Source organism: Pseudorasbora parva, chromosome 18 (assembly GCF_024679245.1).
Source record: "Pseudorasbora parva isolate DD20220531a chromosome 18, ASM2467924v1, whole genome shotgun sequence".
NCBI classification, from domain to species: domain Eukaryota; kingdom Metazoa; phylum Chordata; class Actinopteri; order Cypriniformes; family Gobionidae; genus Pseudorasbora; species Pseudorasbora parva.
In genome coordinates, this window is record NC_090189.1 from 20646155 (window position 1) to 20661522 (window position 15368).

Here is a 15368-nt window from a genome sequence, read left to right on the forward strand (position 1 = left end):
TAACATCATTTTAATATTATAATTAATCATTTTATTACAATTAGAATACTTTTTATGTTAGAGACCATTTTGGATACACAATACAATATGATGTTAGTAAATAGTAAATGTATTTGTGATCACATATGATCCGGCTGAGCATGGAAAACAGATACACAAACAGAAAACTCACCTTGTGGCTCCACCTCCATGGCTGAATCCAGCAGATCTTCTTCTGCTGGCTCTGAGGGCAGAACATTAACAATATTGTTCATAATTACATTTGAACATACATAGAATTATGCCAGGAATAGATCTCGAAACTCACCGTGTGCTGTGTCTGGCTGAGAATGGGAGCTTTGGGTGGGAGGAGGAGAAGCTGGACGTGAAGTGTGCGGGACATCAGACTGGGATGCTGCCCTAATGTTCTGCTGGTCCCTCCACAAGATGTATTTCTTTAGGGCATCCATCTTGCTGTCTGTGCTGGTGTCCCGGCTCTTGATGAACCTCACATACCTGCACAAGAAACGTATACAATGAAATATAAATGACAATAATGATGATAATACAACAAATACAAAACCGCATTCAATTAACAAGCAAGCATAAACATATATTACCTTTTCCTCTCCCTGTCCTTGGCCTCATAGAGCTCCTTGTAGGTGCTTTTCTTGTGGACCCCAAAGCCCACCAGACAGTCAGCCTCACAGCCAGGTAACATGCCCTCTCTCTGCCTGCGCACTTTGATGGCTTCTGCAATCTTCTCGAATGCGCAAGCATACTGTAGAAAGGCATCCTTGTTGGCCATGAGGGCTCCTCTCACCAGTTTGCCAGCCTCACGCTCCCGCTGATGCCCAGACAGGATCATGAGGGAGTAACCAAGGTCATTCTCCAGCAACCACTTGAAGGATCTCCCCCTGTATTGTCCAAACTGGATGGCACTTTGACTTGCCACCAGCAGGTCATCAAAGGGATCCCCTCCACCTTGGATAATCCTGACCTTGGCCTCCCCCAGCACAGCCTCAGGGTATTTTGGCACATAGGGCACCCCTTTAACCACTTCACAAATGTGGGCTTTCTCCACAGTGGCTGCACCCTTTGTTGCCCTCAGCACCAACTTTCCAGCCTCCAAACGCAGCTTGGGTTTGCTTTCCATTCTGCAACAGTAAAGCAAGTGCAACAGATGCTATGATAAACCATGTGTTGAAAAGCCCGTACACTGAAGAAATGTTTATGAAAAATATACATCAAGGGTAATTGGAATACACAAATAAGTGTTTATGCAAAATGTACATCATCGAGGACAATGGACACATACAAAATATTTATGAAAAAAATTACACTATATAATAGGTAACGGGAAGATCTGTCAAATTTTCTAAAAATCAGGAAAGCCAAGGACTCTTTTTATTGCTTTAAATAGTTTTCTTTTCATCACTGCTTATTATTATTCGTGGCATAAAACTGACACCAAGGGTCAAACAAACGGATCAGCATTCCGCATGCATTACACATTTAAAAAGTATACATTTACCGTCGATAATCGTTAACACCCCTAGCAGAGCGTGTGTGTATAACAAGGCAGAGAGAAATACAATGCACCTGCACATTTATACTAAATCTAGTAATAAAGTGAAAAACAAATGAAAAGTGTTGATTGCGGCATTACATTTACATCTGCTCAAGTTGCATCCCTTTTTATGCGTTTTACCAGCGCTGAGAAGTATAACCAATCACACACGATATTGTTGAATTTGAAGAATACAATGGCCAATCAGAGGCGTTCAGATTAGTTTTGTTCAGTGCTCTAAACTCTGAATTCTGCCTTTTCGTGAGTACTCTCATCATAAACTGATAAACATAAACAATTAGCCGAAACTAATATAAATCGGGATCTAACCTATTTTTGCAGCGTTCAGCAATGCAGCCAATCGCAAACATCTGATCATTCCAAAAAAAAAATCTCTCCCAGTGCTGAAAGACAGTGCACACTCAAATCCTCTCTTTAGAATTTAACTTGTAACAAAAAAGTGTTGACATTATGTAGGCTAAATAAGATATTCATTGTACATTCAGCTTAATCGATTAGCAGAAAGTTGTAAACGCTTTTATGCACGCTCAAGATAATCCAATCAGAATTGACACGAAGAAAACACGAATGTTTTGCTACTTTAGGAAATGGGTAGGCTAATAATTATTTTAACTGTTATAGTTACGTGATTTGGCATGGCAGCCAGTTCGAATAATTATTAACCATTAAATAAGATCGTCTTGAAAAGTGGTTCCATTTAAAAGTTTAAATGTGTTTATAAGGAGGAATATCGCATAGCTTTACTAGAGTTGCTTCACCCTTCGCCTGTGATCATTTAAAATAACTTTTTTTATAATATGCCTCTTTTAAAGACAACACGGATAAAACATGAGAAATGATTAAATACTATATGTTGACTTACGTGACGAGAAAAAAATCCAAGGGAGACAACAGGTGTAAATCGACCAGGAGCAAGAAAAAAAAATACGTTGAAAAAAACAAAACGTTTTTGTGTTAAATTTAGGCTATTTTTTAAATTAAGCTGATGTAATCGCCGGAGCATAACTGTATCTTGAGTGTTTCGAAGACGACACTCACGGCAGCGTCGGCGGCGAGGCTTCAGCCAATAGGAGGAGAGGTTTGCTCTCTGCCAATGGGAAGGACGCGCGCCCCCTGAAAAAATTCGTCGACAGCCAATAGGGTGAGGGGGTCCAAGGTAGAAACCGGGTAGAAAAACGATATTAAAATAAATTCCAATGTAGGCCTACATTATATATACAGTACAGGCCAAAAGTTTGACACATTACTATTGGTAATGTTTTTGAAAGAAGTTTCTTCTTCTCATCAAGCCTGCTTTTATTTAATCAAATAAATATTGTGATATATTATTAAAATTTAAAATAATTGGTTTTCAATTTATTATACTTTAAATGATCATGTATTTCTGTGATGCAAAGCTAAATTTTCACTATCATTCCTCCAGTCTTCAGTGATCCTTCAGAAATCATTCTAATATGATGATTCATTTTCAAAGTTGGAAACAGTTCCGCTGCTTAATATTTGTTCAACCTGTGATACTTTTTTTGTAATACTTTGATGAATAAAAAAACACACACACACACAAAATAGAACCCTTTTGTAACAACAATATACACTACTGGTCAGTAATTTGGGGTCCGTCATTTCTTTCTTTCTTTTTTGAAATAAATCAATAATTTTATTCAGCAATTTGTTAAATTGATAAAAATGTATAATAAAGGAGATTTATATTATTTGAAAATAACACCCCTAGTACAGGGGTGCAGTTCTTTTATTCATCAAATATATTAGGCAGCAGAACTGTTTCCAACACATATAAATCAGAATATTAGAATGATTTCCGAAGGATAATGTGACACTGAAGACTGGAGTAATGATCCTGAAAATTCAGCTTTGCATCACAGACACAAATGATCATTTAAAGTATAATACATTGAAAACCAAATATTTTAAATTGTAATAATCACAATATTTAAAAAAAAAAAAAAAAAAAATCTGTATTTTTTATCAAATAAAAGCAGGCTTGATGAGCAGAAGAAACTTCTTTCAAAAATATTACAAACAGTAATGTGTCCAAACTTTTGGCCTGTACTGTGTATAATAACTTTTTAATGGGAAATTTGAATGCTAATGAAAAAAATACGCCACACATTAAAAAAATGGATAAGACAATTAACATGCAAAGGCAAATAAACTAAGGGTGCGTTCACACTTGTAGTTCGGTTCGTTTGGTTAGTTTGGTCCGGACCAAAAAACAAAAACAAACATAATAGTCCTGGTCCGCTTAGCGTTCACACGGGCATTTTTAACAGCGAACCTAAAGTTACCGAACCAAAGGCATAGGGAGACGGCCACAACCTGATTGGTCGGCTTATATGACGTAGGAGCTCGTTTACCGAACATGCAAAACAATGCTGTGTGCGGATTACACGTGCGGGCATTTTATGCGTGTACATATGGCATTATTTTTTACCAGAGAACTCATTAAGAGCTCATGAAATGTTCACAACATTCAAAACAACGCTGTGTGCTGGATTAAACGCGATCATTTTATGCGTGTAACACATATGGCATTATTTTTTACCAGAGAACTCATGAAGAGCTCATGAAATGTTCAAAACAAAGCTGTGTGCTGGATTAAACGCGGTCATTTTATGCTTGTACATGTGGCATTATTTTTACCCGCTGAGAACTCATGAAGAGCTCATAAAACATTCAAGCAGGATTTCCTCCGTTGTGCAGAAAAGAGTCAGGCGTCTCTTATGCAAAAGAGACGGCCGTTCTGTCGTCTGTACCTGCTTATAATGGGCAACACAGGAGCTTTGATGAGAAGAGCCAGGTATGCTTTTTGTGCGTTTTTTCTAGCATTATCGAAACATGCTCGTCTGACCAAATATTGATTAGGCTCTTCCTCGTTGCTCTACGTTTGCCCTCTAACGTTAAAGTTACTCATTTTGGATAACGTACACCGATCTTTCCGCGTCGTCAAATCAGCTGCATTATGCGTGGCATCTTGTGACATTATACATCCGGTTTTTGGTCCGTTTACATGTCTTTGGTCCGTGTTGTGTTCATATATCAATCGAACCGCACCAGAGTTCGTTTGGAAGCGGACCGAGACCCATCTTTTTAGCGGTCTCGGTCCGCTTGTTTGGTGCGCACCAGGGTTCGGATGGCAGCGTTCACATATGTTCAAATGAACCGCACTAACCGAGCAACCGCACCAGGGTTCGTTTTAATCGAACCAAACATGACAAGTGTGAACGCACCCTTAGATGGCCTTTGTGAAGGCAGAAAACTAAAATAACAGTATTTTATGACTGTTTAATGACCCTTATGAGGGCAAGTAAGTGTTCTTACACTTAAACAATAATTTAAGACAATTAATATGGCCTTTATGACAAATGAAGAGCAATATTGGACATGAACTTTGTAAAATACAAATGAAGGACATTTACAACATTTACAAACAAAACTATTTACAGAAAAGGACGTCCCTTATTTCTTCTCTTGCAGCCACTGGCTTTCCCTCTGCCGTGGCACAGAAGTAGAAGTTGCCCACCCCGGTGTGCCCAAACTGTTTTTTCCTGGGCTGCCCACATCGAGTGCATGTGTACTCGTTTCAGGCCAGTTGCTGTAGAGAGGGCAGCCCTTGCTGTTGAGCTAAAAGCTCTGCTGCCTTCCTATTCCTATTCCTATTCCTATTCCTCCACTGAGTTGTTCAGCTGTTTCTGCCGCTGGAGCAGAGAGCGCAGGTGCTGATGAAGCTGCGCACGTTGTGTGGCCTGACCTGACAGATCAGGGTTGTCAACATAGGGGAAAGGTTGAAGTGCTGACCCAGGGGCAGCGGGCATTGACATCCTCTGCCTGGCTACTGGAAGCAGAGTGTGAGAAAACATGCTGATCTGAGGTAACGGCACACTCAGAACTAGCATATCTCCTTCAAGCTTCTTCCGGTAGTCTTTGTACCTGTTAGAAATTACACGATTAATACGATTAACATAATCTGAGAATCGTAAAGTTACTTTTATAGCTGGCTCACCAGACAGAAAGCGTCCCCTGATTGACCTCAAAAAGCTAAGATCTTGTACGTCCCCCTCAGTGCTGGTTAGTTCATGTTAGTAATTACATTAACTAATGTTAACAAATCAAACCTTATTGTAAAGTGTAACCATTACACGTCTCACCATCCGCACCTGGTGGCCATCTTGTCACAGTCAGCTTCGCTCACTCGTAACAGTGTGTTTTAATGGGGCATTTTTACTTGCCAATGGGCATGCCCCATTAAAACACACTGTTACGAGTGAGCGAAGCTGACTGTGACAAGATGGCCGCCAGGTGCGGATGGTGAGACGGTGACCTCCATTGGCCAGCAGCGTGGACGAGACATCTAGCCTTTATTAATTGTATATCTGTGGTTAGAATGCTATTGTCCAGAGTTTCACACCTTTGAAAGGTCAAGTAAAATTCAGTTGGGGGGAGGGACGGTCGTTCACACATTCTGAATAGAACCTTCACTGGCAGACACAGTGTCTGGTGAAAAAATATCAAAAGAAAGATTTGGCTTGTTTTGTGTAATGGTTACACTTTACAATAAAGTTTGATTTGTTAACATTAGTTAATGTAATTACCGGTACTAACATGAACTAACCATTTGCATTTGTTACTATATTTGTTAATCTTTGTTAACGTTAATAAAAATACAGCTTGTTCGTGCTTGTTCATGTTAGTTCCCAGTAACTAATTTTAAGAAATACAGCTTTTGATTTTAATAATGTATTAGTACATGTTGGAATTAACATTAACAAAGATTAATAAGCACTTTATCAGTGCAGCTCATTATATGTTCACCATTAGCACGTGCATAGAATTATGGCACATATAGATAAAAACTCACCCTGTGCTGTGGCTGGCTGGGAATGGGAGCTTCGGTGGGGGGAGGAGGAGAAGCAGCCAGACATGCAGTGCGGCAAGGGCAGCAAGCTGGGATGCAGAGGATGACCTTTTTTCCACCCCTCTGCAGGATGTACTTCAAGGCATCCATCTTGCTGCCTGCACTGGTGCGATGGTTCCTGATGAACTCCACATAGCTAGAAACAATACATAAGAGTAAAAAAATACAAAACAGCATACAATTAACAAGCAAGCAGAAGTGTATATCACATATTCTTCTCCCTGTCCTTTGCTCCATAGAGCTTCTTGTAGGTGCTCTTCCTGTGGACCCCAAAGTCCACCAGAGGTAACTCTCTCTGCCTGCACACTTTGATGGCTTCTGAGACCTTCTTAAGGTGTATCGTTGTTGGCCATGAGGCCACCTCAGTCAAATCTCCCAAGGCGACGGGCCGAAACGTTATTTTATACATTTTTAAATATGGATATTTTTCTTACACAAATGCATCAATTCACTTCCAAAGGCATTTATTAACCTCCTGGAGGCGTGTTGAGCACGTTATGTGACGGACAGACTTGAGAGTGAGTAAATCATTCATGGGCTAATTTTCATTTTTGGGTGGCAAAAACCTCCTTTTCATTTTCAACCCTTTAAGGATTTTGTAGCTATGTTGACTTATGTGATCTGCAAAATGGGTAAACGAAAATGCAGAGTGGTGTAAAAAAAGAAAAAAGAAAAGAAAAGCTGAAATATAAAATATATAAAATATAAAATACTGTTATTTTAGTTTTCTGCCTTCACAAAGGCCATCTTAGTTTATTTGCCTTTGCATGTTAATTGTCTTATCCATTTTTTTAATGTGTGGCGTATTTTTTTCATTAGCATTCAAATTTCCCATTAAAAAGTTATTATACACAGTACAGGCCAAAAGTTTGGACACATTACTGTTTGTAATATTTTTGAAAGAAGTTTCTTCTGCTCATCAAGCCTGCTTTTATTTGATAAAAAATACAGATTTTTTTTTTATTTTTATTTTTTAAATATTGTGATTATTACAATTTAAAATATTTGGTTTTCAATGTATTATACTTTAAATGATCATTTGTGTCTGTGATGCAAAGCTGAATTTTCAGGATCATTACTCCAGTCTTCAGTGTCACATTATCCTTCGGAAATCATTCTAATATTCTGATTTATATGTGTTGGAAACAGTTCTGCTGCCTAATATATTTGATGAATAAAAGAACTGCACCCCTGTACTAGGGGTGTTATTTTCAAATAATATAAATCTCCTTTATTATACATTTTTATCAATTTAACAAATTGCTGAATAAAATTATTGATTTATTTCAAAAAAGAAAGAAAGAAATGACGGACCCCAAATTACTGACCAGTAGTGTATATTGTTGTTACAAAAGGGTTCTATTTTGTGTGTGTGTTTTTTTATTCATCAAAGTATTATAAAAAAAGTATCACAGGTTGAACAAATATTAAGCAGCAGAACTGTTTCCAACTTTGAAAATGAATCATCATATTAGAATGATTTCTGAAGGATCACTGAAGACTGGAGGAATGATAGTGAAAATTTAGCTTTGCATCACAGAAATACATGATCATTTAAAGTATAATAAATTGAAAACCAATTATTTTAAATTTTAATAATATATCACAATATTTATTTGATTAAATAAAAGCAGGCTTGATGAGAAGAAGAAACTTCTTTCAAAAACATTACCAATAGTAATGTGTCAAACTTTTGGCCTGTACTGTATATATAATGTAGGCCTACATTGGAATTTATTTTAATATCGTTTTTCTACCCGGTTTCTACCTTGGACCCCCTCACCCTATTGGCTGTCGACGAATTTTTTCAGGGGGCGCGCGTCCTTCCCATTGGCAGAGAGCAAACCTCTCCTCCTATTGGCTGAAGCCTCGCCGCCGACGCTGCCGTGAGTGTCGTCTTCGAAACACTCAAGATACAGTTATGCTCCGGCGATTACATCAGCTTAATTTAAAAAATAGCCTAAATTTAACACAAAAACGTTTTGTTTTTTTCAACGTATTTTTTTTTCTTGCTCCTGGTCGATTTACACCTGTTGTCTCCCTTGGATTTTTTTCTCGTCACGTAAGTCAACATATAGTATTTAATCATTTCTCATGTTTTATCCGTGTTGTCTTTAAAAGAGGCATATTATAAAAAAGTTATTTTAAATGATCACAGGCGAAGGGTGAAGCAACTCTAGTAAAGCTATGCGATATTCCTCCTTATAAACACATTTAAACTTTTAAATGGAACCACTTTTCAAGACGATCTTATTTAATGGTTAATAATTATTCGAACTGGCTGCCATGCCAAATCACGTAACTATAACAGTTAAAATAATTATTAGCCTACCCATTTCCTAATGTAGCAAAACATTCGTGTTTTCTTCGTGTCAATTCTGATTGGATTATCTTGAGCGTGCATAAAAGCGTTTACAACTTTCTGCTAATCGATTAAGCTGAATGTACAATGAATATCTTATTTAGCCTACATAATGTCAACACTTTTTTGTTACAAGTTAAATTCTAAAGAGAGGATTTGAGTGTGCACTGTCTTTCAGCACTGGGAGAGATTTTTTTTTGGAATGATCAGATGTTTGCGATTGGCTGCATTGCTGAACGCTGCAAAAATAGGTTAGATCCCGATTTATATTAGTTTCGGCTAATTGTTTATGTTTATCAGTTTATGATGAGAGTACTCACGAAAATGCAGAATTCAGAGTTTAGAGCACTGAACAAAACTAATCTGAACGCCTCTGATTGGCCATTGTATTCTTCAAATTCAACAATATCGTGTGTGATTGGTTATACTTCTCAGCGCTGGTAAAACGCATAAAAAGGGATGCAACTTGAGCAGATGTAAATTTAATGCCGCAATCAACACTTTTCATTTGTTTTTCACTTTATTACTAGATTTAGTATAAATGTGCAGGTGCATTGTATTTCTCTCTGCCTTGTTATACACACACGCTCTGCTAGGGGTGTTAACGATTATCGACGGTAAATGTATACTTTTTAAATGTGTAATGCATGCGGAATGCTGATCCGTTTGTTTGACCCTTGATGTCAGTTTTATGCCACGAATAATAATAAGCAGTGATGAAAAGAAAACTATTTAAAGCAATAAAAAGAGTCCTTGGCTTTCCTGATTTTTAGAAAATTTGACAGATCTTCCCGTTACCTATTATATAGTGTAATTTTTTTCATAAATATTTTGTATGTCCATTGTCCTCGATGATGTACATTTTGCATAAACACTTATTTGTGTATTCCAATTACCCTTGATGTATATTTTTCATAAACATTTCTTCAGTGTATGGGCTTTTCAACACATGGTTTATCATAGCATCTGTTGCACTTGCTTTACTGTTGCAGAATGGAAAGCAAACCCAAGCTGCGTTTGGAGGCTGGAAAGTTGGTGCTGAGGGCAACAAAGGGTGCAGCCACTGTGGAGAAAGCCCACATTTGTGAAGTGGTTAAAGGGGTGCCCTATGTGCCAAAATACCCTGAGGCTGTGCTGGGGGAGGCCAAGGTCAGGATTATCCAAGGTGGAGGGGATCCCTTTGATGACCTGCTGGTGGCAAGTCAAAGTGCCATCCAGTTTGGACAATACAGGGGGAGATCCTTCAAGTGGTTGCTGGAGAATGACCTTGGTTACTCCCTCATGATCCTGTCTGGGCATCAGCGGGAGCGTGAGGCTGGCAAACTGGTGAGAGGAGCCCTCATGGCCAACAAGGATGCCTTTCTACAGTATGCTTGCGCATTCGAGAAGATTGCAGAAGCCATCAAAGTGCGCAGGCAGAGAGAGGGCATGTTACCTGGCTGTGAGGCTGACTGTCTGGTGGGCTTTGGGGTCCACAGGAAGAGCACCTACAAGGAGCTCTATGAGGCCAAGGACAGGGAGAGGAAAAGGTAATATATGTTTATGCTTGCTTGTTAATTGTATGCGGTTTTGTATTTGTTGTATTATCATCATTATTGTCATTTATATTTCATTGTATACGTTTCTTGTGCAGGTATGTGAGGTTCATCAAGAGCCGGGACACCAGCACAGACAGCAAGATGGATGCCCTAAAGAAATACATCTTGTGGAGGGACCAGCAGAACATTAGGGCAGCATCCCAGTCTGATGTCCCGCACACTTCACGTCCAGCTTCTCCTCCTCCCACCCAAAGCTCCCATTCTCAGCCAGACACAGCACACGGTGAGTTTCGAGATCTATTCCTGGCATAATTCTATGTATGTTCAAATGTAATTATGAACAATATTGTTAATGTTCTGCCCTCAGAGCCAGCAGAAGAAGATCTGCTGGATTCAGCCATGGAGGTGGAGCCACAAGGTGAGTTTTCTGTTTGTGTATCTGTTTTCCATGCTCAGCCGGATCATATGTGATCACAAATACATTTACTATTTACTAACATCATATTGTATTGTGTATCCAAAATGGTCTCTAACATAAAAAGTATTCTAATTGTAATAAAATGATTAATTATAATATTAAAATGATGTTATTTACAGTACTTCCACCTCCTTCAATGGCGAGCCGCTCAACTCGCTCGCGGCAGAATGCTGCTCGAAGGCTGGTGTCCACGGATTCTGAGGTACAGTATTCACACCCACCAGAAGAGTGCTTTTGTCTCATCGGTAAATAATCAAAAATGTTTATTTTAATGTTTCATTATATATATATATATATATATATATATATATATATATATATATATATATATATTTTTTTTTTTTTTTTCCTAGGTTGTTCTCCCTGAGGCCTGGAAGCACTCACTTCCAAAAGAACAGCATGAGTGGATCGGCCGCTCCCTCTTCCGAAGCCAGGGTGGGAGGGCGGTGCTGACAGATAACCTGCAGATGTGGTGGTTTCCTCCCCAGCCACGTCTGCAGTATCATCAGCCTCCAGCGTCGCCGGACGAGTTCTTCACCTGGCCTCTGTGTTTGTGGATGCCCTACAGGATGTGGTCTTTCAAGCTGATCTGCAGCTCCCCAAACTGCAGACAGTCCGGTCAGCGATTTACATCATCTGGGCTCTACAAGACAGTAAGGCGGGTGCTGAATTTACACGGCTGGTATTTTCTGGCAACAGAATACCTGGAGTGTCAGCGCTGCCATAAGAAGCTGGCCGCGTGGTCCTTTGACATACTGGATCAGCTTGATCCAGCTCACCGCAGGATGTTCCCTGCTATCCTCACTTACCGGTGAGTCATGAAAACCAAGCGTATAGCGTCAGTTCTGGCTGGTCACGTTAGTCAAACTTGTCAGCTGATCATGTCTACCCATAGGAATACAACATGTATCACCGCGTACATACATACATACATGCATATCACAACGGCATGCAATATCTGAATGATTTTAATAGGCTTTTTCAACATTTTGAAAAAGTGTACGTTTTAGGTCGAAGCTTTGACGCATATAGCTGAGAATAGACTGGGCACACAACTTTTACTTATGTAATTTGCTTGATGTTAAAAAGAGTTACACAATAACTTTACACAATAACTTGTTTAACACAATAACTTGTGAAAAACAACAACTTGCAGTCTGACTCACACACACACCGAAACGTGCACAAGTCGCCTTGCTGAAAGCGCGTGATCCCTTCAGTTCAGTTTTGTGTCTGCATTACATTTGCAATTACATTTTTTGTTTGTTTACATTGATGTTAAAATTATATTGTCAGATGTGACCTTCATTTTTGCTAAAACGCTGCTGGTCACTTTCAGAAGTTGTAGCGACGCTTTCTTTTCCCAGAAAAAGAATGGAATCATTCTGTTTTTAATTTCTTTTAATGGATTTTACACAATAATTGCAATATCGTATTGCATATCGAATATCGCATTATTTAACAAGGTATCGAATATCGCTTTATTTAACAAGGTATCGAATATCGCTTTATTTAACAAGGTATCGAATATCGCATTATTTAACAAGGTATCGAATATCGCTTTATTTAACAAGGTATCGAATATCGCATTATTTAACAAGGTATCGAATATCGCATTATTTAACAAGGTATCGAATATCGCTTTATTTAACAAGGTATCGAATATCGCATTATTTAACAAGGTATCGAATATCGCATTATTTAACAAGGTATCGCATGTCGAATTATTTAACAAGGTAATCGCATATCGAATAATTTAACAAGTATCGCATATCGCATTTTTCTTCCATATCGCACAGCCCTACTCCTCAGTACTATCAGCAGCTATCGCGTTTCTCCTGAGCTCATTTACCCTCCTCCACCCCCAGCCCCTTCTCTTGTCAGTCAGGATTTGGTATCCTAATTCCCATTGAACTGAACTATCATGTACATTTAATATCAACATTAATGATATATCTGCAATACATTATGTTGGTTCTGTTCTGTTTACCCTTAGGGGGGTTACTGCTACTCTCCCTGCTCTTATCCATGCTAGGCTGCATGGATGCGCAGGGAGTTCTTGCCAACGGAACCATACCGCCAATCCAAACTGCATGCTAATAGTCAATCAATCATCTTTGACGATAGTGGTCCTGACAGAAAAAGGGTTTAGGCAGGTGCAATTAAGTACTGAAATGTTACACCGTTAACTAGCGTAAATTACTCTTGATACTGTTAAAATGAATGGTAGTGCTTACTACAATAAGGTCTCATTTGTTAACAACATTAGTTAATGTATTAACAAACACAAACTGGCAGTGAGCAGTACATTTTTTAAAGTATTTATTACACTTTGTTAATGTTAGTAAATAAAAATGTAGTTGTCATGTTAGTTTGCATGCATTAATTCATTTTAACAAATACAACTTTTGATTTTAATAATGTATTGGTATATGTTGAAATAAACATAAACTAAGATTAATAAATGCTGTAGAATTATTTTAAATTCTTAGTTCATGTTAACTAAAGTAGTTAACTAATCTAAACCAAGGAAACCTTATTGTAGTGTTACCAAATTAATAACCCATACTTTGTACACAAAAACAATTAACATTATCTTGGTAGTTGAGGCTCTACTCAGCATGTGTGAACGAACTTTGATTGACCTTTGAAAGGTGTCAAGCTCAGAACCATAAGAGATTCCAACACTGTGCCTGACTCAGTAAACAATATACGCCTGACTTGTGTGATGTCCCTCTCATCAAAATGTGTACAGTTTTTTTATTTTTTTATGAGAAACAGCACACATTTTCCTCCTCTATGAAAAAAAGGAAAAAGCACTTTAAATGACCTTCAATAAACGTTGCCTTGGTTTGTCTGTGTGTTTTAACAGGTTCTCTTGTGATATGAACGTGGCGATGTTGATGAGGGAGCGCTCTCTCGGCAACAGTGCCACTATGTTATATCACAACCTATGTGAACTGCATAGTGCGGAGTGGATGACGAGGTCCCTGCAATACCTCTCTGTGTGTGACCGATTCCAGGGCACCACCACGCGGCACATTACACCTCCACCACCCATGCCGCCTGTACCAACCGCCAAGTGGCTCCTCTCCGTTCACGCAGTGGACATTTGGTCCCGGTATGATGAGCTCAAAGCCAGGGTCACCACTGTCTTTGGGTCCATCTTGAAGATGGACTCCACAAAACAGGTAACGCATTAAATCGCAGATTATTTTAAATCCTTGGTTACTAAGGACCAAATGTACATGTACAGTTGTATATAAACACCTGCAGGTAATCTGTCTGGAGCTTATTGAATTTTCTTTTTTCCAACAATAGGTTGTCAAAAAACTGTCAGGAGCCGCAGCTGGGACCGCAGCCTGTGTCACCAATGTGGGCAATGAGCACGGACAGGTCCTAATGTCTGTGCTCACCTCACATGAGGGTCAGGGACTGCTGCCCATGACCACAGGCCTGGTGAGGAGGTACGAGGCGGCTGGAGTCGCTCCCCCCACGCTCCTTTACGTGGACAGAGACTGCTGCTCTGCTGTGGGCACATCCAGAGCAGCTGCCATGTTCAGCGGCTGGAGTGATCTGGCGGTTCGTCTGGACGTGTGGCACTTCATGCGGCGCTTCGCTGCAGGTCTGCACACCGACAGCCACCCACTCTACGCCCTGTTCATGGCAAAGCTCTCTGCCTGCATTTTCGTCTGGGACGAGGGAGATGTGGCCCTGCTGAGGGAGGCGAACAGGAGGGAGCTGGAACAACGGCAGGGCATCACGGGCCTCACCGAAGAGCAGCTGACCGGCAGGCTCACCTCAAAACAGCTGGCACGGCACTGTCGACGCTGCACACGTGGCGTGGAGGAGACGGAGCAGCTGATCGGAGCGATTGTGGAGGCCTTTAAGGACGCCAGGGAAACCATGGGCATCCCCTTGGTGGACCAGGAGAGGATGGACGTCATCTGGGCCACTCAAAGGCGTCATCTTCCCTGCATCCAGGACCCTCCTGGAGTGCAGCTGTACACCCAGACAGGAAGTATCACAAAGGGAGGGCTCACACTTCCTGTCTACCGCTGCGCTCGGGGGTCCACTTCCCTGAAGAGCTTCCACAACCACCTCAACCACTTCATACCCGGTAAGACTACACACCTCAACGTTTTTCCGTGATGATTTGTTTCATGAACTTGGTAGTTATAAATGTGTTAATGTTTACTTTTTTTAAAATCAGGAACGAGCGCCAACCTGGAAAATTTCCAGGCTTATCTGCTTGAGGGTTTGGAGCGGTGGAACGAGGACCGTGCTGCTGCCGCCGCCACACACGGTGCTCCACCGATGCTGCGCTGCTACAGTGGCTCGTTCCAGCACAGCCTTAATGAGCTTAGCCAGCGTCTCCTTGGCTGTAGTCTTGTTCAAGACTATTCCAAGCCTGGAAAGTACACAGGTATGTGTCTATAATGCCAGGTTTTGTTGTTTTCTTTGTAATGCACAGATGTCTGTTTTAA

The 15368-nt window shown here is 40.0% G+C and overlaps 2 protein-coding genes across 4 annotated transcripts in view; one reads left to right on the forward strand and one right to left on the reverse strand.

The window, feature by feature from the left end:
* LOC137046022 (uncharacterized) overlaps nt 1–15368 on the forward strand; it is a 39803-nt gene that overhangs the window by 22890 nt on the left and 1545 nt on the right. Inside the window, exons 6-14 of the mRNA XM_067423078.1 lie at nt 6743–6788; nt 9858–10394; nt 10499–10686; nt 10771–10821; nt 11001–11083; nt 11235–11692; nt 13754–14072; nt 14203–15001; nt 15095–15307. Coding sequence (XP_067279179.1) covers nt 6743–6788; nt 9858–10394; nt 10499–10686; nt 10771–10821; nt 11001–11083; nt 11235–11692; nt 13754–14072; nt 14203–15001; nt 15095–15307 — 2694 coding nt within the window. The remainder of the gene's footprint in view (nt 1–6742; nt 6789–9857; nt 10395–10498; nt 10687–10770; nt 10822–11000; nt 11084–11234; nt 11693–13753; nt 14073–14202; nt 15002–15094; nt 15308–15368) is intronic.
* The window catches only part of LOC137047196 (uncharacterized), a 39440-nt gene that overhangs the window by 5927 nt on the left and 18145 nt on the right, over nt 1–15368 (reverse strand). For 2 of the 3 annotated variants that reach the window (XM_067424802.1, XM_067424799.1), the window contains 4 exons: nt 6447–6639; nt 600–1136; nt 308–495; nt 173–223 (listed from right to left, as the gene is read on the reverse strand). In XM_067424802.1, coding sequence (XP_067280903.1) covers nt 173–223; nt 308–495; nt 600–1135 — 775 coding nt within the window. In that variant the 5' untranslated portion in view covers nt 1136; nt 6447–6639. Of the gene's footprint in view, nt 1–172; nt 224–307; nt 496–599; nt 1137–2432; nt 2719–6446; nt 6640–15368 lie in introns of those variants that run through there. The other variant, XM_067424801.1, reaches the window with a different exon arrangement.